A 25,871-nucleotide genomic window follows, 5' to 3' on the forward strand; every position below is an offset into this window, starting at 1 on the left:
GGAGGAAGCCGCCGCAGGAGAAGCGGCGGCCGAATGGGAGAGGCAGGAAGGAAGCAGCCCACTGCAGCGAGCTGCCTGGTCATCTGATCCCAGCCCAGCGAGCGTCCGGCAGGCGAGGACAGCGGGCAGCCGACGGCATCGCAGCCTGCCCGGCCTGGCGCCGTTCCGCCTCGCCCTCGCCCTCCTCCCCTTCGCGATGCTGCCCCTCAAGGCTCGCTTTCCCCTCCCCGCGATCCTTCATTGATTCCCAAAGTCCGGCCGCCCTTGTCCTTTCAGACTTGGCACAACTCTCCTCTGCCGCCTTCCTTCCTGCGTTGCATCTCCTTCCTTCGTTTCTTGAAAAAAGGTTCCAGGTATTTGGGGAAACTTTTAAGATTCTTCCTGTTGGCAAAGATCTCTCGGGTGGAGGGAAACTCCCCGATCTGCTGATCCGCAATCTCTCCCCGCCTCCAATCTTGTCCTTCCTTCCCCCCATCCAACCTGACCTTACACTGTGCTCTGTTTCCACCAATTTTGGACTGGTGTCACCCCTCCCCTTCCCCCATTTTTAAGCATTTGTTTGTGAAGCCCTTGGGCTTTTGGAACAAGGAATTCCTACCCCACCTCCCATTTTATGGATTTATATGATCTCTTTGTGGTCCTTCACATTCTCTTTTGGGGAGCAGAATCAAGATTTTTGGTTTGAGGTTCTGAATTTTGCCCTCTTGGATGCTGGAATTCTCTTTCTGAAAGAATTTAATGTTCGTCTTCCTCACTGCAGTTTTCCCTGAGCCAAATTGCATTCATTTGGGCAGCAAGGAAGAATTTAACCTTGAAATTCTTTGTAAATTGCAGCATCCTTTGGCATCCTACTTGTGAATTTGGAGAAAACGCCCCCATTTGAAGGAAACCCCCTTCTGTTGCTTCTCCCCCCACTTCCCTTGTTCCATCCCATCAGAGAAGAGGCCAAGATCTTAATAAACTGGATCTGTGCATTGCAACTGCCCCTTCTTTAAACTAAGCCAGCGACCCTATAATGCAAACATGCATTCTACAGATTGTTGACATAGGAAGAAACTTGCGTGGTGCACTGTGTTCCTCTTTGTCGTTCAACTTTAAGGAAGTAATTCTGGGGAAACAGAAGTGAACATACATCTCTGTTCCAAAGTTTGAAGGAAACCTGGCTTTGCAGAAACAAATATTTCAGACTTGCATGTTCCTGAAGAATATCCTTCTGGAGGAAAAGTCTGTGCCCTTGAGGCAGAGAGGACGACTGCTGTACTCAACCTTATGTCCCAACTAACTGCTATGGGACTTTGAGGTAGAAGAGATTTCCCACTGGAAACTTGTGGGAGTAACTGGAGAATCCCTTCGAGGAGGAGGAGGAAGTGTGTGACAGAAAAGGAGGAGGAGGAGTTGACCCAGCACATGAATGGCTGCCAAGGATTATGACCACTTGTTCAAGCTACTCATCATTGGGGATTCGGGTAAGGATTGGTCCCGTGATCGGGTCTCCTGTCTATCTTACTGTATCCAACTGTTCTTTCCTGCTGTTCTTTCGTTCCTCTTTAAGCCATATTGCTTTCTCCAGGAGCAACAAAAAGTTGTTGGATCGCACTGCAAACTCTCCTCCTTCCCTCTTTCTCAGTACACTCTTCCTTTAACCCTCTGCATCCGCTTTCTTATCTCATTTTATAATATTTGTCTTAGTTCCTTCCATCTTTCCTCCACCTCAGCTCCATAGTCCATGAAGACTAAGAAAGGCTTACTGACAATGCACTGTGCTGAATTTTAGCTACACCACCGTTTCCGACTGCTGTTTTCCACAAGTTTCCGTTCCGCTGACTTGCAGTGTTCCTAGCATCCTCCGGCCCATTTGTGCCAACTTTGTTAGGGTTACTACTTTGCAACATTCGCACATAACTTTTAGGTTCGGGAAGAAGCAATGCTTGTCAGCTCCTAGAGGCAGCTTCTGTTTACACTGCAAGCAAATAAATGTAAGATTACAACTAGCCATGAGCAATGCTTCTCAGAGAGCTTTTAAAAATGCTTAATTGTTAAAGACACACCCTTCCTGGGCAAGTCATTAAGTGTTCTGGTGCATTCTAATTTATACCTTTCCCTTTATGCCTGAGGGCACCTTGGCTCCAGGACCTGATGAGATGGAGAGACGGTATGGTTCTGAGCCATGGTTTAAAGCCGTCAAGATGTGTGGACCATAATTTCCATAAGCCACAGCCAGCATGGCCAGTGATTGGGGATGATGAGCCTTGTGGCTCTTCAGACATGATTGGACTCTCAGTTCCCCACCTCTGGCTTAAACTTTCCCTCACTTAGCTGGGAAAAGGCTCATGAACTCAGTGGGACTTCTGAGTAATATTTGAAGGGACTGTGCTGTTAAGACCCTTAACTAATTTTCCCCAACCTGGTGCCCCCCAGAACTTGTAATACAAGGCATCTGGAGGGGGGTGGCCACCACAAGTTGCTTCCATACATCTCTCTCAGCTGACGAAAGGATGACTGCCAACCACTCAGTCCAACCCTGTAAGCAGGTGGGCTCCCATCTCTCTCTCTCCCTCTCCCCCTCTCTCCAGGTCTCCAGGAGAACTGGAAACTGCAGTTAACCCATTAGAAAGCCTCTTTAAACCCCACCAATTTCAGACACGGATACGGAGATTCCCCAGGGATGGGAAAGGTTGAGGCGGAACATCAGTTTGACAAGGCCCAGAACCAAGGGAGGAATTTGCAAGCATTTCTGTCCAGTTTGGGCCCAAACAGATTTCTCATTGCTGGTGTTCTGGCTGGGACAGAGGTAATACGAATTCCCAACAGCCCTTATTCGATGGGGCCACATTTAAAGCCTGGAAAGCCCTTCAGAAAAAATTGAGAAGGAAAAACGAGGGACTTTGTCCTTTTCTTGGCATTCACCTCTGCAGCTAGCAAGCCCTTCCTCTCTCCCCAGGAGTCACAGGGAAACTGACATAGCTAGAGCTAGGCTCTCTTGGGGAGGGGAGAAGCACGTTTCCTGCAGCTGTTGTTTGGATGGCTTTCCCTTGCCATGGTCTTCCTGGAAAGCTGTGTGCGTGTGCGCATGCATGCGCAAGTGCCTGTAAAAACTCCCAGAGGCTCTCGCTAGTTATGAGGTCCGGAATACCTTCCTCTTATGAGCTCATCTCCAGCCTCCATGATGGTCCATTTATGACTATCCCTTTGGTCCTTCCTGCATAGCTTCTTGGCACTTTATTTTTGCTGGGGGTCCCATCTAGTTTAAAGCCTCCCATTTTAAAAGAATTCCCCACCCCCACCCCTGTAGCTCCAAACTGGATGTGAATAAAATGGGAGTTTATACCATGAATCAAAGTGAAACATTTTTCAGTTGCACTTAAAAAATTAATCAACTTAGTATGTTAAAATAGCAAACTGGGTTGGAGCAGAAGGGGAGACTTTGGCATGTTCACATCTGCCTTTAGTAGACACAATCCTGTTTGGTCCAGAAGTGTGCTTCCAACAGCCTTCCCCAACCTTCTGCCTTTAAGCTGTGCTGGAACTCAGCTACCTCTGGCTCCAGCCGAAATGACAGATGCTCAGGAGTTGAGGTCCAAATGCCTGGAGGGTGCCAGATTGGGGAAGGCTGGTTTGTGGCATGGTTCCTTGCCCTGAAGCACTTACAATCTGCCATGGAGCTGGTAAAATTCCGAAAGAGGGTCTCGCAATTGCCTGGTCATTGCTGGCAGGATGATTTGAATCTGAAAGAGCCAATGCAGCCTGCCCCAACCTAGTAGCCTCCAGATTTGTTAGGCTAGAGCTCCCATCATCCCCAGCCAGCAAATATGGGATGATGAGAACTGTGGTCAACAAATCTGAAAGGTGGCAAGTTGAACTACTTGCTGTTTAGGCTTGGAAAGAGATCAATAATCCAGCACTACTGGCCTTGAACTATACATTTGCAGATCTGGTTGGTGGTCTGAAAGTGGAGGTCCCCCCAGCCCTGGACCTGCTTTAAAGCCCAGGTAAAATTCTCAGATGGGGAAATGGAGTTTAAAAGGCCCAAAATGGCTTTGCTGTCCCTGAGGCATCCAGATTCCTTGTCTCCCTGACCCTTCCCAGCTTCCTGAGATTGGGAAGCAAAGAGCCCTTCTTAGGCCCGGAGGAACAGGTTACTTGTTAATCCTTGGAAGTGGCAGTCCTTTGAGAACTAAAGCTCTCATGAACCAGTGATAGACGTGTTCCAAACAATTTTGCGTTGGATTTTCCCAAGCCCTAAAATTGACTAGAGCATGTTTGGCAAATTTAAATAAACAAAAATAGGGACTTGCATGAAAACACGGAAACTACCCAGTTTGACTGATGCATTCATTTAGCATGTTACTAGTTAATTTGATGAAACAATTCACTTTTAGAAATGGGAATATTTTTCTATGGGGAAAAACATAGTAGTGGAAAATGTCCTATCCCACATCATGGCTCCTGTTGATGGTCAGCTACATGGCATATACTCCCATCACCTCTGGTATACAAAAAGTAGCCAAGTCAACCACTCAGCAACTGTGTTAACAGTCGCAATAAGCTGAGACTCCTGGCTTAATAAACCATGATGTGAATAAGCTGCTTGCTTGTACATGTACTCTCTTTGCTTCCACTTTGCTTATCTCTTCATGTGAGTAGGTAAATAAACCTAAAAGTGGCAGACAATTTTATGATATCCAAATATGCCCTTATGGTTGAGTAAACCCAAACAACCCAGAATTTGTACGTCAACAACAAATTGGAGTTTAAACCTAGTTTACATATCCCAACTTGGTTGGGCACATGTAACTGTAATATTGGGTTCAGACATCATGCGAAACACTCCTCTTCTTGGAGTCCCATGCTGAAAGCTCCTATAGCAGCAGGCTGTCTTTTTCTCTGTTTCCCAGCTCTGTTTCCTCTCCAAATACCTAGGAAAAGTAGTATGTAAAAGAAATAGAAATAGATGCACTGGATGCTTTGATCCCCCTCAACTTTCTTTGGGATTACTTTCTGTTTAGACAGAGCCTGCTGTGAACTAGAGCAAAATGTTGCAGCATGGAGACTTCCATTCAAGGTTCCACAGGTGTAGCTGTGCGCTCTTCCAATATACTCTGTTCCCTTTTCCCAACTGCTTTCCATTGCCCTCATCCCCAACAGACATGTGATATTCAGTTCTGCTTGAGGATCATGAGTCCTCACAAGGCTATGCTTTCTCCCCTCCCACTCAGATTCCCCCAGCATCAAAAATTATTTTGCACATGTGCACATCTTTGGTATTTCTCCTGAGCCTGTTGATACCTGACTTGGTAATGTGATAAGCTATTTGGGAGCTTCACCCATTCTGCCCACTGGGGCCTTGGACCACTGCCCTAAAGTCCTGCCCTGATATCATTATTTCCATTTCTGTATCACCCACAGCCGAAGCTCTCTGGGTGGTTTACAAGAATCCATTAAAAAAGAGAATAAAATGCAATCAAAATATAAGAAAACCAAGAAAAAATAAAAATTTTAAGACAGCTTAAAACACAGTAAGGAAGAATGACTCTGTAAAACACCTGGGATGGGTAATCTTCCCTCAAGCCCCTGGATAGCTGAGTAAGTCTTTAAAGGCCTTGGCACAAATCTGGCACCAAAAAGACAACAACTTTGGCACCAGCCAGGCCACAGTGGGGAGGTTGTTCCATAGCTGGGGGCCACCACGGAGAAGGCCCTCCCCTTTGATGTCATCTCCATACTTCCTTTGGAGTTGGCACTTGAAGGAAAACCCCAGCGGTCAAGCATAATGTCCAAGTCGATTGCGGCTGTGAAAGGTGCTCCAACAACTATTGTGACAGCACTTGTCCATTGCTATTGTCCTTGCGTCTGGGACTCTACAGCTTTCTGGAGCTGTGTTTATTTTGCTATATTTGCAGCTGTGCTTAATATTTTTAGGAGTGATTGTTTGTAGCATTACTCATTGTAAGCTGGTGTCATGTTCCTAGGCTTTGGTGAATTCAAAGATGGTGTGTGCTGCCCCCGAATATATGGCAGTATATAAATCAGCCTGTCTTTCAGTTGTGTTGCACTGCGATTTCCATGATTCCCAGTGAGCATGGGGGTGGGGCGGGCACCAAGTAGGGCAGACTGAGTGGGCCTAATTTCATCTTGCAGTGTTACAGGGGGCAAAGAGGCCCCACCAACTGCACCTTTTGGAGAGTCCTTAAGTGTCACTGAGGGTACCGAGGGGCCTATTTACCCACCCAAGCCTGCCTGGATTTAAGATCTTCCCTCAGTCCTGTTTAATGGGGACATGAGAAGGGGCCTTCTCGGTGCTTGCGCCCAGCTCTGGAACGTTCTGCTGAGGAAGGCTAAACTGACCCCTGATTTTCATTCAGGTGGGCTTTTTGGCATAGAAGACGGCCTGTTGCTGCCAGACTCTTTGCATTGGTTGTTACTGCTTCTACTGTGTCGTTAATTATGTTGATATGTCTTTATGTTACATTTTAATAAATGTTTTTGTTTTTAATCCGGATACTGTTAGTTGCCTTGAACACCATTCACTTGGCAGTAAGGTGGGACATAAATTAATAAAAGCTGCTCTGCAGTGAGTCTGAGGGATAAAACTGCATCAGAGTGAGTGCATGCGCACGTGCGTTTCTACATTTGCCCAGCACACAGCCAAGAAAGGTGCATATTCAGCTTTCATTCTCTTGCTGGACTGTGGATACTGGGTGTTGGCTTGTCTCCTGCTGCAGCTGCAAAGCTGGAGGGTTTGAAAGCTGTGGAGGGACTCTGTGTGTGTTTCTGTGTGTGTGTGGGGGGGGAGGGAGGGATGCTTGGCCTTCACAGGAAAGGTGGTGCTAAAGAAATGATCACAAAAGCTTGATCAGTGGAGGGAACTAGCCATTCTTCCTCAGGGTTATGTCAACAGGTGACCTCAGATGTAGGTAGACAGGATTTGTGTCATGTGGGCACCTGAGGCTGTGATCCCACCCTGTTACCTGGCACACTTACTTCACACCCTATTATGCACAAGGCTATGGCTGTTTGTAAGACACCCAAATCCTATATAATGTGTCATGTATTTGGTATAAAGACTGGACAGTTCATTTCTGTAATAGCCCATCTTTACTCCTCCGTCCATCCCCCACCCCTGGCCCAGTATTCAGTGATGATGCCATGTGAGGTAATCCACAATCCTCGGTGGCTTCCCCATAATCCCTTGCAGGATTCCATTGTCACTCTTTATCCCTCTGTGGGACACACTTGGTTTGGATGGGAGGGGCTGTCTTGAGTCAATATGCCAGGGCAATTGTGTTTACTTTGGGTGGGGTGCCTGCCACAAGCTTTGCTGAGATGTCCTGTTTGCATCAGAAGCCACTGAAAAAAATGAAAGGGGAGGGATGATAAGGACTTGAATCATTTCTACATTTTGTGCAACCTGTTTTTTTTCCCTCTTGTTTGTCTAGGGGTTGGGAAAAGTAGCCTTCTACTCCGCTTTGCAGACAATACGTTCTCTGGTAAGTAAGCTGTTCTCTTATGTTGTAAGGTGGGAGGAGTTTTCTGCCCCATACCACCCACACCACAACATTCCTACTGTACAATTTACTGAAAGCATTCCTGGGCCATGTAAACAGTTGTCTGTAACCAGTTTTGGTTTTTTAAAGCAATTATAGGATTATGATTAGGCAAAATAGGAAACATGGCTCAATTCACACGGTGCTAATTTTGGCTACAGAATGAACAAATAGCCTGTTGTAGCCTAATTAAACGCTTTCACACCTTGGCTGTGTTTGCCTCGCTGTATGCAACTATAGTTGAATACTTGACAACTACAGATTGTGTACCCTTTGTGATTGGTGTTGCAGCATGACCTGTTCTTTAGATTTAATTCCTTCTCTTCCCCTCCATGTAGCTGCTTTTCTTGAGTCAGCTCTTCCCACTTGATTCAATTTCCTTTCACTGAGCAAACAGATCATACCTATACATAATCCCAGTTAGCCAAGTAGTCAATAAAACTGCCATGCACAAGTAAGTTTCATGTAAACAAGCTACAATGCTTATTACTGAGCATCACAACTGTGGTCCTAATGTCCTTGTCAAGAGAGGTCACTGCTGTTTTTCCTGCTACAGATGACAAACTAGTCCAAGGTCATTCAACGAACCCATGGCTGAGGTCATCAGACAGGGCCTTCTGTATCCTATGTGTATCTCATCCCAGTTTTTTCCATGTTGTTGGTATACAGCCCTTTGATTTGAACATCAGTGTCCAAATGTCATCTACCCCCAAGAAATCTGGGTGGCATTCATGATGATGTTTACTGCATTGTCATCCTTCCATTTGTAAATCTCAAATGGAAATTTGCTTTCAAATCTTACCCCTACTCCAATTCATCTTTGCTCTCCTCTGATGCTCTGCTCTAACTCTTCTTCTTTGTGCTTCCTGATATCTCCCATAGGTAGCTACATTACAACGATTGGGGTAGATTTCAAAATTCGAACGCTGGTGATCAATGGTGAGCGAGTGAAGCTGCAGATTTGGGATACCGCAGGGCAGGAGCGGTTCCGGACCATCACCTCCACGTGAGCCTGGCATGGGAGTGGGGGATAACTGAATGCTGAGAAGGACTTAACTTGGACCCCTGGGTTCTATGGAAAGGGGAGGGGTCCACTTACTGTCAGTTAGGATGCAGCTCTGGCCTGGAGGGAGCGTCACCCTTTAACTTTGTAAAGAGGGCGAGATACAAATTAAGCAACTGTGGAGTGATGGGAAGTTGTGGATTCAGCACAGAGCCCCAGGGTTTGGGGGTGGGGGGGTTGCAGGGAAAATGGAGAGGCTTGTTCTAAATTTCTGGTTCTCATATTACAGTCTTTGGTTTTCCCGGGGCAGGTATTACCGAAACACCCATGGTGTCATTATTGTGTACGATGTGACAAATGCAGAGTCCTTTGTTAATGTCAAGCGTTGGCTGCATGAGATCGGGCAAAACTGCGACAGTGTCTGCAAGATTTTGGGTGAGTGACTTTAACAGACACGGTGTTCCAAGCTTGGCATTTGGATGCTTCTGTTACAGTAGTTAGGAACCCACTTATGCTAAGCTGTGGACCAAAAGATTTTCCCAGGATGCACTGCTGACAGCCAATACTAGGTGGCAGCATTGTGTCTCTGGTATGACTGGCTTGTATCTGATATTAGATTAGGTGAAAAATGGCACTGCATCTCAGCCATAGGAAACATGGGGCCTTCCCCATTCTAGTGTCCTGAAGATATGTTGGGCTACCATTCCCATTATCCTCAGCCAGCATGGTGGCAGTGAGTCATGGGTTGGAATCACATGATGCTTCTCAGTTGTTTTAGAAATGCATTTGCATGGAGGATGCAACTTCTTGGCAGTCCCACTTGAAGGATAGCTATAAAAACCCGGCGGCAATTCCCGAGTGGTGGCTTGGAAAAAATACTGCAGTAATTGTGGAAGCTGCTTTGGGTTTGGTGCAGCTTTATATCTGGATGATGGGGTTACATTCTTGGGGAGAATTCGGTGGCTACATTTGGAATTTTGAAAGTGCCATTGGCATGCACCCAAAATAGCCACTGTGGTGAACACCGCAGGTCACCAATCACACATTTCCCAGAGTGTCATCTGAGGAAGCTCAAAGGAAAGTGACTTGTGTGGGAGCCCGAGTACAAGGCATGGTGGGCTCTGCATTTCAAAACACAGAACCGCTCTTTGGAACTGGAAGAGCTGGCACCAGAGGCCTGAACTGCACTCTGTAGCAGGCCAGCTTCCAGATTTTAAAAAATCTTAAATGAAATTCAGCTTTAAGGGGAGGGATGTCAAGAGAGTCTCTGGGCATCACTTCAGAGACCATGTGTGGAGGTAACTTTGAACCAGCCTTAGCCGTAAGAGGGCATCACAGTGCGCTGTGCAGGCTACAGACATTTCAAGTGATGGGGAGAAAGAGTAGTCGCTGGCAGACTGGTAATACCTGCTTGTGGAATGGGACTGAGAACATCCGCTGGATGAGGGCATTGCGAAGAGGCTGTGGGGTTTAGTGGTGTCTGGTTGTAAGCCCTTTTTGGGGTATGCCTTTCAGCTTAAGATCAGAGAAGGCATATTCCCAAAAGCTTTGCAGCTCACTTGGTTTTCTCAGGTCACATGAGCGTTAAATCACTGGATGCTATCAAATTCCTGGAAAGAGAAACTACATGAGCAACATGGGTTTCATAAATTTTCAAAACTGGGTATTTGGTTTTGACTGGACAGTTCTATTTCTGTAGAATTTTCTGCTATAAGAAAAGTCTTCTGAAGGCTGTTGGGTCTCCTCTCATTGATTTGCTCCTTTCTTTCCCCACCTCTAATTGTGTCAGTGGGTAACAAATGTGAGGACCCATCCCGGAAGCAAGTGGACACTGCTGATGCCCGGAGGTTCAGTGAGCAGATGGGTGTGCGGCTTTTTGAGACCAGCGCCAAGGAGAACCTCAATGTTGAAGAGGTACGGGACAGACAGTTCTGAGAGGACCAAATGGGGAGGGGCACTGATATAGGAGAGACTTCAGTGCCTTAAGAGGGAAGCCTCTGACTGTGGTGAGAGGGAACTTGGTGGCAAGAGAATATCCTGCTGTGCTTTTCCCCCCAGATGTTCAATGCCATCACAGCCATGGTGCTCCGAACCAAACAGGACAACCTGGCACGCCTCCAGCAGCAGAACGAGGTCGTCAAAATCAACAAGCCCAAAAAGAAACCGTCTGTCAGGAAATGCTGCTGAAAAGACAGCCACACCTGTATTCTCTCTCTCCTTCCCCTCAGTTCTAAGGAGGACTGACCTGTGGAGGGCTACGCGGCTGAAACTAGTTGACGGGTTGGTGCAGTTGGGCGAGGAGGCCTGGCCTCTAGGTGGGAGGGGCACAGGCCTCTGTGTGAATATTCTCAGCATCGGAATTGCACTCCCCTTGCCTGAACCCACAGCCCTTGGGACAGTCGACATGCTGGAAGAATCCACAGAAGCACTGAAATTCCTTGGGGGTGGAAGGTTTTGTTTGCAGGAGTGGGAGTTGGTGGGGCATCTTGAAAAGTATTAAAAACTACTGAAAATGTGTAACAAGGTGATGAATAGAAAGATGTGGGACATGAATGAGTTCAGAGAGTCTTCCCCTTTCTCCTCCAACCTCCCCTCTCATTTCTGTAGTATCACCTATAACATTTTCTCATTTCTCCTCTTCCTATGTCCCCACTGGGGTGCAGTACAAATAGCCATTGCTGTCACCATAAAGAACCAAGGAAGAGAAAACAGTGTGGGCATTTTTTTTTTTTTTTTGAGAACCCCTCCACTAGAATTATGTCTGTGAGTAATGAGTAGGCTGAAACCGGGGACATCCAGCAAAATAAGACACAACACCGTGCCTGACAGTACTGGGGACTGGTACTTTTGCATGCCTGTGTGTGCTCAGAAAGGGAGCCAAAATACTGTCTTCAGACATGGGTTAGAAACCGGGTTACTTTTCCTTTCCTGCCATTGTCTGGAATACGATCATCTCTTCTTCATGGACCTTCAAAACTTTGAGAATAACCACTTATGTTCATGTTCAAAAGAGGTTGGGGCTGGAAAAGCAGCTCTTGTTCACATCTCCTTGCTGTACTCCTGCTGTAAGTAATTTGAGGAGCTAATCCGAAGTGGAGGTGTAAACTCCAACCTGGGAACATGAAGTTTACACCTGAATGTGGTAGATAAGAGTCTCCGCCCAACAGTTCTCCAACGGTAGGTGCAGCAGGACTGAAGTAACATCTGCCTTCCTGTCTTTAAATTTGGGGACCTTCTTGACTGTGCAATATGTCAGCTTCATGAATTATTTTATATACACAAAATAAATATGTACATAAATAAAACCTCTTGTTTTAACCCACTCCTAATGGCATTAAATCCAAGGAGACACCACACTTCAATAAAGACATTTAGCTATGAAACACCTCTGCAGGTTTTATTTCTCCAGGTTATCATGGCTATCCCTCCTTTGGTGTAAAAAGAAGAATGTGTCACAGTGAGCTTGTTGATGGCCTCCGGAATAACACTTGGATATTGGGCACACAGAGAAGCAGTGGGAATAAAAAGTTTAGAAAGTTGTGTTGAAAGAGTGGCCATGGGAACACTGTGTTGATTTTCCTTTTGAAATCTGACTTCCGTGATCATCTATAAAAGAAAAGCTTGGAAAGCCTATTTTAAAAATTCTTTAAAAGTATGCATCTCAAGCGTAGCCCTAGCATCTCATGACCCCACTCTTGTACTTTCGGTCACTAGTCTCCTGTTGGAGGAGAAAATAGCAAAATGTGGTAACATTCACCAGAAATCACTGCATCCATGCCTTAAGTCTATGGAGAAAGGAGAATTATTGCAGTCAAACAGTGTTGCTCTACCACTAAAGCATGTGAGGTTGGCTGGTAGTGCCCTGGTTGAACTGGAGGAATGAGTTTGGCTTTAAAGGGAAGTAAAATACGATGGGAAATGTTTATGTTTCCATTTCTTCTAATACTGCAGCTACATCCTGCTGAGGCTGTGCAGAAGGGCTCAAGGAACTTGGGAGAGCCATCAATGTCCGGATGGTCTGCAAGGCTGTGTTACCATGGGGGCTCCACAGAACGACCTCTGTACAAGGGTTCCTGTGGAAAATGAAGGAGGGAGGTGGTTATCCTTACAAGCCGTCTGTATCTTCTCTGCTCCACCTTCCCTCCCCAACCCTCTGTGATACCTACAGAGAGCAAAACACCTCTCTAGGTGGGATGCCGACTCCTCCAGGTCCCCCTTGCAAGAAAGAAGGATGCGTCAGCATGGGGCAATTTTCCATGATGAACTCCCCATCCACAATTACATTGTCAAACTCATTCTCTTCTGCGGAACTGGTTTCTTTACTCGTTGCCTCTTGGGACAGCCTGGGATAGAGAAGATCATCATGCAATGCGTTACAAAGGCAGCTGCCATATGATGACTCGGAGTCTTGGTCCGGTTTTGCCGACAGTGCAGCCATCCTCTCCAGGATGTCAGGCAGGAGTTTTTCCTAGCCCTGCCTGGGCCCTCTGGCCCGTGTGTGTGTGTGTGGGTCCTCCTGTCAGTGAGCCACAGCCCCTCCCACTTGGCCATGTCCCCCTTCTACCAGCCAGAAATCACAAGCACCATTAATGTTGTGTTGCATTCTCTTTCCCTGCTCCCACCTTCTAAAAGCCCGTAGCAATCCCAAGTACCTCTGCTGCAGCTCTTTTAATCGGGCATAGGCCTGCTGCCATTTGGGGTCGTCGTCATGAACAGGGAAGCCGTTGGAACTGTAGATGTGGTCATTGTCCAGGCTCAGGGAGTTAAAACGGGCAGCCATCTTGTCCTCTGAGAGGAAGTGCTTGGAAGTGGGCTCCCTGTTGAGGTGCAGATAGTGATGGCAATGATTGGTCCTGCTCCAACCTCACTTAAACTAAAGCCTAACTTCATTTCCTAACTAGGCCTTCCTGCACTTTACTTCTTAAATAAATTATTGGGGCACTTGGTTAAAAGGATGGCAGAAAACTGTGCAAACATGAGGACTTTCAAAAAAGCAGCATGAGACTCTTTGGTCTGCTGCACTATAGCCATGTATCCTGAGCTGTCAAGGGAGCTTTTGATGTGAATGTCCTCCAGCATAAGTACATGAGATGTTCCTAAGGCAGTCATGAGAATAATATGAAACTGCACACTTCATATAAGGCCACAAATGCAACAGGTGTAACAAAATGCTTTGCTGTCTGAGCATTTAAGTTATGCAGGGTTCAAAATACAGTGCTGGGGAAAAGGGTGAAACTCAGTTCTCTCTCCATCCACTGCAACTTTCTTATTCTTTTTCTATTGCAGATGGAACGTTTTGTTTTTCTGCTGGAAGTTTCTTCTTACATTTTTGAAACTACAAATAAAACAGTAATAAACTCATGGCAGTAAATGAAATGGTACTTAACCTAAACTGTATTTCCAATATAAAATAGAAGTACTCCATTTTTCTATAAATAATTTTCTGACCATCCCTCTTGCACTCTAATCACATTTCCTCCCGGTTGCATCCCAAACCCTCACACACCAATCAACAGCTGGAGGGTTGGCAACCTTCCAGCTACATCTTACTGCCGCCATTAAGGGAACAGTCGTTTCCACATCATCAGTTGGGATTACAGTCTAACATACAGTAGTGTGTCCAAAGAGAGCTCAGCATGTACGCTTCACTCATCTTTACCATCCTCTAAACATTTACTATTTTGGAGCAGAACCTGAAAACAAGGTGTATATTCACTGGAAGCAACCTGCAACACTAATCCTCTACCACCCTAAAGATCTTACTAAGCCTGAGTTGTGGCTAGTAGTGTGTAAAGAGAAAATTCTCTTATATTCATACACAGTTTACTATTTGCATTGTGTTTTCTAATCCAATCCCAAAAGTTCTGAATGATTTGCCTTCCTAAACCATCTCCCCGTTAATCTTGCAGATGTTCCTTATCATGTTAAGATCAGCTGTAATTTCATATGCCCCCCATTTGATATTATTGCTTCACATTTCTAGCAACCCTTATTTAAAGAGCAATTGGCATATCATATGATTTCTGTTTCGTTTCACCAAGAATTTCCTAACTTTTAATATTACCATTTAAAACCAGATTTCTGGGCTCTATTAAATCATATTTCTCCTGAAGATCTAGTTCTGATAAAAAAAAATGAGCTGTATTTTCTACCCCCCAAGAATTCCAGAAGTAGCATATGATGATGAGCTTGATGACAAGCCCCCATCCCCATCCCTGTTCTCTTGTCTTCCTCCACACTTACTGATCTCTGTTCTCAAGATGGCGCTTGGAACCCAAGGAAGCTGGCCGGCACCTAAAACAAGAGGTTAGAGTTGCATTCAGGGACCAACGATTTCCTCACTTTAACTATTTTGCCCAGCTGACATACCTATTTTTTTAGCTGAAATTAAACAGATGCTCTCTTGCAGCCTAAAGGCCATGGGACTGCCCATCTCACTGTATATCTTCAGATCTAGGGAGCCCTGCCAGCTGCAGCAAGGCAGAAGCCCGACAGAAAGACGGCTGCTTCTGTGGTGCCCCAATTATGGTGGGCTTGCTTAGCTCCCAGTTATGCTTTTGGTGACATGCAAAGAGCCTTTTATTTTCCAAAGCTTGAAAAATTTTGCAGGTTTTAAAAATTTCTAACAATTCCCAACTTTTCCTATGATATTAGTATTGTCTAATTATTTTAGTCAAATTGTAGGGTTTTAAAAAACTGCATGTTATTGAAAAGTACCTAGGGAATCTTAAGAGCTGCAAATGGGAAATACCCAAGGGAAATAAATCAAGAACGTTTGAATATAGTGGACCATCTCTCCTTTTCTATCCACCTTGTCTGTCAAAGCTGAAATATAAAAAGAGCAGCTGTAGCATTCTCCCCTTGGCATCATTCTGACAGCCACTAGCAGGCAGATTGTTTGCTATTACATGCCACCAAGCTGCCTCTAATTTATGGAGACTGTATGAATGAGTGCCACTCAAAATACCCTGCCCATGACACTCCTATTCGGCTCTTGTCAACTCAAGCCTAGGACTTCCTTTGTGGAATACAATAAACACCAGATGGGTGAGTAACCTTGAAAATACCTTCTTCTTTCCTTGACACAAAGCCTATCTTTCTACCTTTGCCGAAAGAAAGGTCCTTACAGAGCACATGCTTACCGGGGCCGTTGTGTGCCGCCAAAGTTCCCCCATCGGTGGCCCAGCTTTACCCATAGTGGCCTCTGTGTTGCATCCCACTGGTAGCTGGAAACAAGGCTGTGGCTCCAGCCCTTGTTCCCTGTCAAGACAGAACAGCGCAGGAACCGGCTGGGTGGCACGGCTGTTGGTGCCTGCTGGCTAACCGTGGGATCCATCTGCAAGGCAAGGTGCAAAAAGGAAGGCTGACTGTTGAACTGAGTCTCTCTCCTCTCACACGGCCATGATTGTGCCAGTCTTTATTGGGCTTAACTGAACCTGAGGTTGTTAATGGAAACATGCATATCACAATCATAGGATGTTGTGGGACTGTTGTGGGGGTAGACCATGAAGCTGCCACCTTCACATAGGTGGGTCACTTGGAGCACACACATTGGACCAGTGGCTTCCCAGCACTGAGTTCCATTAAACAAGGTGCAGAGGAAACCCCTTGTGACTTAGAGCAGTGGTGGCAATAGGTGTTTAGATATTTTGGACTTCAGCATCTGGCATTCCTCACCTCTGGCCATGTTGGTAGGAGGTCCTCATAGCTGAAACCCAGAACAACAGGGGCGATCTACTTTCTACCCATCCCTCTTAAAGCATTTGAGAAAGCTGTGCCTAGGGTCACACTCAGTTCATGCGGGATATTGAGTTGTGTTGCACCATGAGGACAGAATGCATTCAGTGGCCTTTGGAAGCCCTGTATTGCAGGGACCACTTGAATGGAGCAAGCCAGGTAGTGCCACCTGCTCAGTTACTTTATTGAGGAATCCAGGAACAGAGTTTGTAAAGCCACTGCATTAAACAAGTGGTCTGCCATTTATTTATTTATTTATTTATTTATTTATTTAGCAGACATTTCCACCAACCACCTGTGGTCTCCTTGATGAAATTCAAAGTAGTGGCTTTGAACTTCCAAGAAATCTAACTCACAGATTATCTGCTTATCCCCACTGTGGTCTCTATCAGCTATAGCTGATTTAGAATACTGTAACCGAGTCCCAGCAAGTACTTCCCTGGGATGAAAAAAAGGCATTTTATCCAAGCAGACATTTTTAGCTGCATATTATGGGCAGTATAATATATACTGCCCATAATATGTATAATATCCACTTTCAGTGGATAGTGTTAAAAATTAGACGATACTGGAATAAGAACTTAAGTCATCCTGGAACAGATCAAAGGCCTAGCTAGTCTCATATTTTTTCCACACAGTAGTCAACTAGATGCCCATGAGAAATCCAAAAGACACAAGCACAGTAGCAACCTCCCACCCGTTTCCTCCAGTAACTGGCATACAGAAGCCTCTTGCCTTTGACACTGGAGTTAATATATAGCCAGTTACCATGACTAGTATCTATTGATATCCCCGATGAATATGGTCAATCTTCTTTTAAAGCCTTCCATATTGGTGAGAACTCCAGTTTAACTATGCTCTGCGCAATGCATTTCCTTTTAGCTGTCCTGCACTTCCCTTCAGTTAGCTTTATGGGACCTGGGATCTAGTATCATGACAAAGGGAATAAAATGTCTCCCTAACCACTTTTTCCACAGCATGTTTAACTTTGCACACCTCTGTCGTGTCTCTCCTTCCTTGCTTTTTTTTCCTAGGCAAAACAATCCTAAGCAAAGATACTGCATTTGATCAAAACAAATATCTGACAGTTGTAGTGCATAACGCAAGACCGCAATAATTGTTTTTCTTTTTTTAAAAAAATTGATCCTGATTGTGGAAATTGGGGGATTGTGACTTCTGATTCCAAAGACTTTCTTTGCATCTGGAAAGGTCACGTGCGGCTCACGATTATCAAAGCCAACTCAGGATAAAGCAAGCTTGCCTTGCCCTGCCTTGCGCGGGCTAATCCTGCCCACGCCCACGCCAGGTCAAGGCTTAGGTGAGGATCCCAATAGGCTTTGCGCCCGCCTGCAGCCATTTTAAGGGCACTCCCAGCATGCCTTGCGCTTGCAGGAGCCCCTCGTAGGCGTGCCCACTCTACAGGAAAGGGCGTGGCTACTTAGCAAGCGGGGCAGTACACCGGCTAATTCCTTGCACGTGCGGCTTGCTGCGGAGGGAACGCGACGACACCAAAGGTTAGTGCAGGCACGCGCAGCCGCGGGGACTGCTGGGAGAAGCAGCTAAGGGTCGGAGGCTGAGAGTAGTGTTGACGCATAAATGACGGATTTCTTACCGCCCGGAGATTATTTCTTCTCCACAAGAGATGCTGGATTCTTCTCTATAACAAAACAGGGAACTAGCAGGGGCATAGAGCGCCCAACGGATTCTCTTGTCACGTGACGTGGGAAGTAATCGTGCTGCGAAGTATGCTGGGAAAAGTAGTCTGTTTGCCTCCTACTGGCCCGTTCGGCTGATGTGTTGACTTACGGAGTCTCCGAATCCCGTCGCGCCTTGGATCTTCTTTCTGCCGCTCTTTCTTCTCATGACCATAGAGATAAAGATTTGAGAGCTCCCCCTGGCGTCGGATAGAGGAAGTGCGACATACCTTCGTCCTCCTTGAAATGGCTGGGACACGAGAGGGGCCTGCCTGCACTTCAGGACTAGCTTTGGGTTGGCCTGGATTTGAAGGAGCGCTGGGATTACCTGTTTATTAAAGTCACCGTCCTATGCACGTTTAAACAGGAAGCCGCTCCCATAATTCCCAGCATGCTGAAAAGGGAACGCTGGGAGTTGTAGGATTTTTTGTTTAGACCTTTGTTTCAAAGGGGAGGTCGTGCAAAAGGGCTTACAGAATATAAAAAGCATAACAACAATTTATACTAAGTTCCAAAATAGCCGTAGCGGAGGCAAAAGCACAAGTAACTAAAACTAAAGAAAGCTAAACAAACGGAGGAAAATGCTTATTTAATTTCAAACAGTGCTATGAATGTTCACTCAGTAGTTCCAACTGTGTTCCATGGTCCTACACGTCAGTGCACACAACTGGAGCGTGCTACAAAGTACTGGATTGTACTACACTTCTTTTACTCTTTCTGTCTTCAACAAGCTTTGCAACTTAATGATCTTAGTTATTTTTGAAGACATACCTCTGTTTTTATGTGGTACAATGATAGTGACACACGCGCTGGTAACTTCCCGATTGGATTTCTGCAACGCACTCTACGTGGGGCTACCCTTGAAGACGGTCCGGATACTTCAATTGGTGCAGAATAGAGCTGCCAGGCTGCTGACGGGGACTGGGCGTTGTTCTCATATAACCCCAGTTCTCCGTCAGCTCCACTGGCTCCCGATTGAAGTCTGGGCCCAATTCAAGGTGTTGGCTATGACCTATAAAGCCCTCAACGGCTTAGGACCTGGATATCTAAAGGAACGCTTGCACCCATATATGCCCTTCCGCCCCTTGAGATCAGCAACAGATGCCTTTCTCCGGGAACCCTCTGTGAATGATATTAGGAGGGTGAGTATCCGGAGGAGGGCCCCATCTATGGAATGCGCTCCCCAGAGAGGTCCGCCTGGCGCCGTCGTTATTTGTTTTTCGGCGCCAGGCTAAGACTTTTTTATTTTAAACTTATTTTAATTGTTAAATTATTGAATTAATTAGGATTTTAAAATTTTTAGCCGAGAATGCACCGGGGTTTTTAAACGATTTTTTTAAATTGTTATATTATCGTTATGTATGTATGTATTTATGTATTCTTTGTGAGCCGCCCCGAGGCTTTGTTGAGATGGGGGCGGCATAGAAATGTTTTAAATAAATAAATAAACCAACGGAGGCAGCTTTCTATAAGAATGGAGACCCAACAAAATTAAAAACAAATAGTAATAATAAAAATATAAGAAAAGCCATGCTGAATCAGCAAGAGCCCATCTAGGCCAACACTCCATGGGTGGCAAACCAGCTGCTCACAGGATCCCTCAGGCTGTATGAGTGCAAGACCTCTGCCTGTCTAAGCTCGTCAACAACTGGTGTATGCAGGCATGTCACCTCCGGAAAAGGAGGTAGCACATAGCTAACAGGGCTAGTAACCACAGACAGCTATTCAAAACCTTTTAGAGCCATCCAGATCGGTGGCCATCATCACTTCCCATGGCAGCGAATTCCATAGTTTAACTATACACTGTGTGAAGAAGTGCTTCCTTTTCTCTGTCCTAAATTCTTCTTGTTCTTGTTACCTTTCCTGCTCCATCTTTCGCCAGATGGACATCCAGCGATCCCTTGAACTCTTGCATATGACCATTTACTCCCAGAGTGTCTCACCTTGTGGCAAGTATTTAGCAGCTGGGAACAGCTATGGAGAAATCGCCATATTCAGGTAGTCAGTCTTCTCATAATATGAAGTGTACTTTTGCGGGGTGGGCAACACACACTTCCAAACTATCTTATATGTTGGGTATCTTCATGCACAGCCTCTCAGCAGCACTGAGCTCTGAAGCCAAGGAGGAGAGCAAGAAACCAGTCATGACCTTTGTAGGTAGGTGTCTGTGGTCAACGGAACAACTCAGACATGGTTTAGTTGTCTGGCACCATTGCCTGTTTTGGGCAATGCCAGGCGTTCTCATGAAGTACATGCTCTGGTCAGAGGTTGGCAGCTAGCATGGTTGGGCGAGTGTCGGGACCCTGAGACTGACACTAGCATCCCTTTTTGGTTAGACCGCATTTTAAGGCCCCAGGACTGAGAGCAGAGGCACTGGGCCAGGCGGCAGCAGTGGCCACCCATCTTCCAGTATCCAGGGAAAATCCATGCCTCGGGAGGTCCTCTGTTTGCCTGCATGAGGAACGTATTTATTAACGCTCACTGATATCCAGCTGAGAATTTCCCAGGGTGCATTTCACTCGGCTGTGCCAAGTCCTTCCTTGAAACCTGCTGCTTTCTTTTGCTTAGCGCACGATGGTCCTGTCTACGCCATGGTATCCACGGACCGGCAGCTGTTAAGTGCTGGCAATGGTGAAGTCAAGGCCTGGAATTGGAGTGAAATTGTGAAGAAGGTACCGTTAAGCGGCTTATCAGTCCCCTTGCAGTGTTTCTCTATGTCCCCGTGTGTTTTTCACATCCTTTTGCCTTTTGCTTCAGGGTTGCAAAGAAGCCTGGAGTCGGAGGCCACCTTACGGGTATGCCTTTGTTTCCCTCTTTCATGTTCCTCACAGTCTTTTACCTTCCTCTTTACACACAGTACAAGATGCAGTGCCTGTCTTTCCCTTTCTCTACAGGAGCAGCCTGGAGGTGCCAGAAATCAACAGCCTTCAGCTCAATCTCAAGGTACAACTGCAGCACCCTGGAGGTTTCAACACACCCCATTTTGCTGCGTCACAGCACGTCTTGTATGTATTTTCCCTTTCCTTCAGGACAACAGCCTTTTAATGGCTGGGGGAGACTGTGCCATTCACATGATGGATCTGGAGTCTGGAGTCTTCACTGTGAGTCTGGGGTGTGGGGCAGGTGAGATGTGGGGATGTATCCCAGGCTTAGTGCAGCGGTTGGAAACCTCTTGCGGCCTGAAGGCCAAATTCAGGTCTGGGGCAGCTCTCCAGGGCTGCCCTCCAGTGCTGGGCACACTGAAGGCAGATGGGTGGGAGCAGACCATGCAGCATGTAGAATTCTGGAGGCTGAATGTGAGGTTTTCTTCCTCTTGGCTTACTGCAGTACAGCAGCCAAGGGGCATCTCACTAGATCATTCTTCAATTGTTATTAAAATCTGGATAAGTTCTCCTAATCCGCCAATTTTTTCCTACTTCCTCAGTCAGTTTCCAAGCTTTTTGCATGCTGTCAGTTCCCCTGCAAACTGGGAGAGCTAAAAACAACTGGCAGCTCAGCTTTCTGTGTTCTACCGCAATAGCAACACCATGTTCCACTGCAACAGTGGATCACAGAGGCTTGCAAGTCTGCCTGAGCACCATAATATGTCATGTCTCTCCATTCCCCAGGGCTGGGCCTCTTGTTCCTGCAATTTAAATCACTTTCAAATTCTGTTGGTCTCTCTTACAGCAAGAATATCAGGGCCACACTGATTATATCCACTGTCTTGCTCTTCGGGAGCAGCTCAGAGAGTGCCTGTCTGGAAGTGAAGATGGGACTGTGCGCCTCTGGGGTAAGGACCTGTGGTTTAGTGCTGGGATGGGCAGCAGTGAGATCTGTAGATGTTTTGGACTTGAGTTCCCAGAAGCCCCTGTGAGCATGGCCAATGGTCAGGAACTCTGGGACCTGAAGTCAAAAAGAAAAAATATAGAAATCTACTTTCTTCCCATCCCTGGCTGATGTTTCTTTTCCACCTACCCCTCTTTCAAACTCCCATTGTGTATTAAAACTAGCTGGGGAGTTCCTGATGCATTTCCCATGTTTGAGGGTTCGTCACGAGGTAACTTCTTGGTAAAACCCACAATTTTGGAGGTTCAGTTGATCAGTACTTGTAGGAAGGCCCTTGGTGTCCTAGTGTCTTAACCTGAGAATTCCTTACCACTACAAATTAGGCAGGTGCCAACCCTGGTTTTTGGCACCAGCTGAAAACATACATTTTCCAACAGGCATTCCTGGGAAGATAAATAACCCCTGTTTATGAAGACTTGGGGGTTTTTTGCTTAGAAATTTCCTTAATGACTCATATTTTTGAATCTCTAAATATGCCCAATGTTACATGGAACTCATCATTCTGTTTTTTACTAGCTTTTGTGTGTTAAATTTGGGAGATTTAAACCCCACTGGCCTATATCTTCAGAGTGAAACAATGGGAAATGACTGACTATATAAAACAATTGGAAAGAAAGGGTTGCTCTCACTCAAGGATCTCTATTTTGCAGATTTACGTACTGGAGGTCAAGTTCAATCAATTGAAGTGCATAAATATGAGGTATGGTGATCTCCAGTTTATTTTTCCTGCAACCCAGAAAATATACAGCATTCCTGTCCTTGCCATTTTTCATTCTACACCTATTAAACATTGTATTTTTTCATTATTTTATTTAATTGAAAAAAGCATGAGACTTTAACCAAAATCAAGCAGCCACCAGTAATAAAGAATAAGGGAGTTTGCAGCTCATCGAAACAATTCCTAACCTAAACCAGATACATACATTAACATCACACATATAAGCTCGTACATTATCGATGCAAGATAATCCTTTGGGAAAGCAAGCTATTACTTGGTTCCAATAAGTCTTCTGAAATGGAGGCCTAACATCGCCATTTAACCAATCAGTGAATGACCTTCCTTCAGCCATCTTCCCCTAACCCTTGCCTCAACTCCCTTAGGAATGCAACCGGCCACAGTATGGGAAATGGATCCGTTGCCTGGCAACTGACTCTGACTGGATGGTGAGTGCATGGACTTCTTGCTTCTGGAAGGGTAGGGCATGCCAGTCTTGGGTGTTCAACGGGTTTGACTGTTCTTGGGTGTCTCTTCAGTCCAACATCACTAGCATCAGCTTCTTCTTCTTGGGAGCACCCTAGACTGTTTCCCTTTTTCTGAAAACCAATGTTTTGAAGCAAGAGGCCCTTGATGGTTCAGCCTTGGAGAAGTTTGTTTGACAAGCAGTAGATGAGTGTTGCTTTGGTGTGTTTTCTCCCCCTTCTGTATCACCACTGTGAACAAAAGGGCTAATGAGGGAATGCCTGTGATGTAATGGAGGGAGCGGCTAATGCATTTAATCCGTTCCATGTGTCTCCTCCCGTAGGTGTGTGGTGGGGGCCCAGCGCTCACCCTGTGGCATCTCCGTTCGGTCACACCCACAACAGTATTTCCTGTGCCCCAGTGCCAGCAGCAAGTGATGTTCTACCAGGACTTGGTAAGTCTCCAGCCTCTGGGCTCAAGACCTAAAAGCTTCCTGCCCCCCACCCCTTTTGTGTAAACTTTTTAAAATTCTTTCTGTATCGAGTCAGTCTTTCTTTCTCTCTTCTCTTCTTTCATGCTTAGGAGTGCTTTCAATTTCTTCCTTTCCACTAAGCATCTCTCTCTCCACCCAAATCTTATTGTCCACAGATTTTCTCAGCTGGCCACAGTCCAACTATTAACCATTTACAGATCAGTGGGGAAGTGAAGGCCCAAATCCCTTGCATCCCTCGTTGCGTTCACTCGCTCTCCATCAACGAGCATTCACCAGAGCACAAGGTACCTCCCACGGTGGGAATGACAGAACTGGAAACGATCATTGCAGCACGTACAGTTTTGTGACTGCAGTCCTGGAGTGGAGGTGGGGCCTGGGACTTTGGACCAAAGATGATGTAATCCAGGAGGAAAAGGGCCTGGATAATAAGTATTTATTTAGTTTTTGTTGAAGGCATTGAAGTTGTGAACCGGGGCTTTGGCTGAAAGAAACCCAGGGGCCAGGGCAGATAAATGGGGAAGTTTTGGATTTGTTTCTTAAAATGTTAAAGGAGCAGGGGAGTGCCCCTTAAGGTGAGTCTCCAAGAAAAAAAAAAGAAAAAAGAAAAGAAACAAAAAAAAGGTCCAGGTATGGTAAGCCTCAAAATTGTACTGCTTATATAAAAATAACATGTTGGAAAGCCTATGGCAGCAACTGGTGGAAAGTTCTCTTGGGCACGGTCCCTTTCACTCGTGCAGCCAGTCCTCCAGAAGTGACTTCTCTTGGAGTTCTGTTACAGATCCTGATACTGTATAAGGGCTTTCATTTGCCATGCCTGTCCCTCAAGGTGTGACTACACGTCACCGCATGGCTTGGGACTCTAGCACTAGTGGGGGACAGGGGGACTTTAAGCCTCCCCCACCTCATGGTTCTGCTCTGGATCTGCTCCCACACGCCTCCAGTTTACACTGTCACAGTGGCATTCAGCTGTAAGATCAATCACAGTCTTATCCGCTACCCACCACTCAAGGGAGCAGATCCATATTAACCCTATAACAAACCATGGGTTAATTGCTGTGGTGCTTAGCCTCTAAATGACCAATGCTCTGGGTTCGTTCGTCATACTCCTATGAATATAGCAATTGTGGGTTGTTAACAGCAAGCAGAAGCAAAGAATATGCTGGATTAATGGCTGTTAGATAGGCAAAGGGCATGCAAGGCGGTGTCTCACACAAGGAGCATGAGCCATTACACTGATCGTGCACATAGCCTCCCATGGTCTGGCCCTAATAAATCAGTCTCCTTGTGTGTCAGAGAATCAATTTAGATTAGTGGTGGCATAGAAATTTAAAAACAAATAAGCAGAACCATGATGCGGGGAATGTAACATATTTTAGAATGATAAAGTTGTATTATGGGGAAGGAACAGAACTGGAGTTTAAAGTGAGAAATATGTGGGAGATGGAACTGGGTCAGAAGCAGAATGGGTAGGATACGTATTCAGCCAGTTCCAGCCCCATGCCCATGTTAGCTGCATGAAACCCACATTTCCCTCTGCTCTCCTCCCTCAGGTGCTGACTGCAGCTGGAAGCAGCCACCGCATCGATGTTTTCACCAACTTTGGTTACCGGGCCTTTTCCCTTACCTTCACCTAGTGCTATTCAGTATCTGCCTCTTGTAAATACTCCTCTTTCTTAATTCTGGTATCGAGCAGGGAGTGCTTGTGTGACAGCAGGCAGTCATCTTGGGTGACGTGTGCCATTGGTCCGGGAGGGCGGTGCTTCTCTAACCACCAAGGAGAACCCCACAACCCTCCCATAATCCTTTTAGGACTGCTTGGAGTGCATGTCCATGGCTTTACAGTTGTGGTGTAAATGAAGGGCACTGAAGATGCTGCCCATGCTGGCTGTATTCAGAAGCCCCCATTCCAAAATTGGAATAGATTCTGCACTGCAGGAAATTATCTCTTTATCCTATGTCAGATTAAGTGCGTTATAACAATGTAACATTTTTATATTAAAGAGTCAGCAAGTTTTGATTGCATCTTCTTACACCTTTTAGCCTATCCTTCCTTCTTCCTTAAGGCAGCATAAATGATTCTCCCCCTTTTTAATTCTCTCAGCAACCCTAGTGAAGTAGATCAGGATGAAAGGCAGTGACTGGCACAAGATCCACCCAGTCAGCTTTGCAGCTGAGTAGGGACTTAGAAACACAGAGAGTCTGAAGGGTCCTCCTGGGCCATCTAGTCTGACCCCTTGGGAGGCCTATCCCTGTCTGGTTGGGGATTAAAATGTATTATTAGGCAGCATACAAGAATCAAACATAGCAAAAATGCAGTGATAAAAGCAGTAAAAACAGCAATAGAATCACCAACAGCAGCACATAGTAAAAATTGGAAACACTAGCATAAGAT

At 45.9% G+C, this 25,871-nt stretch overlaps 3 protein-coding genes across 6 annotated transcripts; 2 read left to right on the plus strand and 1 right to left on the minus strand.

Moving 5' to 3' along the window:
• On the plus strand, positions 1–12,636 carry LOC123032125 (ras-related protein Rab-35-like). Of its 3 annotated transcripts, none has more exons than XR_006416443.1 (7): positions 1–1,466; positions 7,437–7,487; positions 8,427–8,550; positions 8,858–8,982; positions 10,337–10,461; positions 10,606–10,827; positions 12,499–12,636. XR_006416443.1 is itself a non-coding variant. In XM_044447785.1 (7 exons), exons 2-7 carry the CDS (start codon positions 1,412–1,414, stop codon positions 10,732–10,734), a joined length of 609 nt encoding a protein of 202 aa, XP_044303720.1. In that variant the 5' UTR covers positions 1–353; positions 835–1,411; the 3' UTR covers positions 10,735–11,930. The 3 variants fall into 3 exon arrangements, 2 of the variants coding, with proteins under 2 accessions (XP_044303720.1, XP_044303721.1); XM_044447785.1 differs by lacking the exon at positions 12,499–12,636 and having other exon boundaries at positions 1–353; positions 835–1,466; positions 10,606–11,930; XM_044447786.1 differs by lacking the exon at positions 12,499–12,636 and having other exon boundaries at positions 1–353; positions 1,100–1,466; positions 10,606–11,930.
• HCFC1R1 (host cell factor C1 regulator 1) lies at positions 11,924–18,162 on the minus strand. The gene is made up of 6 exons (XM_044447784.1): positions 17,897–18,162; positions 15,690–15,883; positions 14,791–14,841; positions 13,200–13,364; positions 12,714–12,890; positions 11,924–12,620 (listed from the first exon to the last, which is right to left on the minus strand). The coding sequence occupies exons 2-6, from the start codon at positions 15,881–15,883 to the stop codon at positions 12,470–12,472; spliced, it is 738 nt and encodes a 245-aa protein (XP_044303719.1). The 5' UTR covers positions 17,897–18,162; the 3' UTR covers positions 11,924–12,469.
• On the plus strand, positions 17,720–25,492 carry THOC6 (THO complex 6). Of its 2 annotated transcripts, none has more exons than XM_044447782.1 (13): positions 17,720–17,798; positions 19,861–19,976; positions 20,071–20,135; positions 20,547–20,650; positions 20,736–20,773; positions 20,873–20,921; positions 21,008–21,079; positions 21,648–21,750; positions 22,457–22,506; positions 22,908–22,970; positions 23,330–23,440; positions 23,635–23,763; positions 25,030–25,492. In XM_044447782.1, the coding sequence occupies exons 2-13, from the start codon at positions 19,861–19,863 to the stop codon at positions 25,111–25,113; spliced, it is 984 nt and encodes a 327-aa protein (XP_044303717.1). In that variant the 5' UTR covers positions 17,720–17,798; the 3' UTR covers positions 25,114–25,492. The 2 variants fall into 2 exon arrangements, with proteins under 2 accessions (XP_044303717.1, XP_044303718.1); XM_044447783.1 differs by lacking the exon at positions 17,720–17,798 and adding an exon at positions 19,094–19,120.
• The last annotated feature ends 379 nt before the right edge of the window (positions 25,493–25,871 follow it).

This window comes from Varanus komodoensis, unplaced genomic scaffold (assembly GCF_004798865.1).
Source record: "Varanus komodoensis strain SLA01 unplaced genomic scaffold, ASM479886v1 scaffold53, whole genome shotgun sequence".
Lineage (NCBI taxonomy): Eukaryota > Metazoa > Chordata > Lepidosauria > Squamata > Varanidae > Varanus > Varanus komodoensis.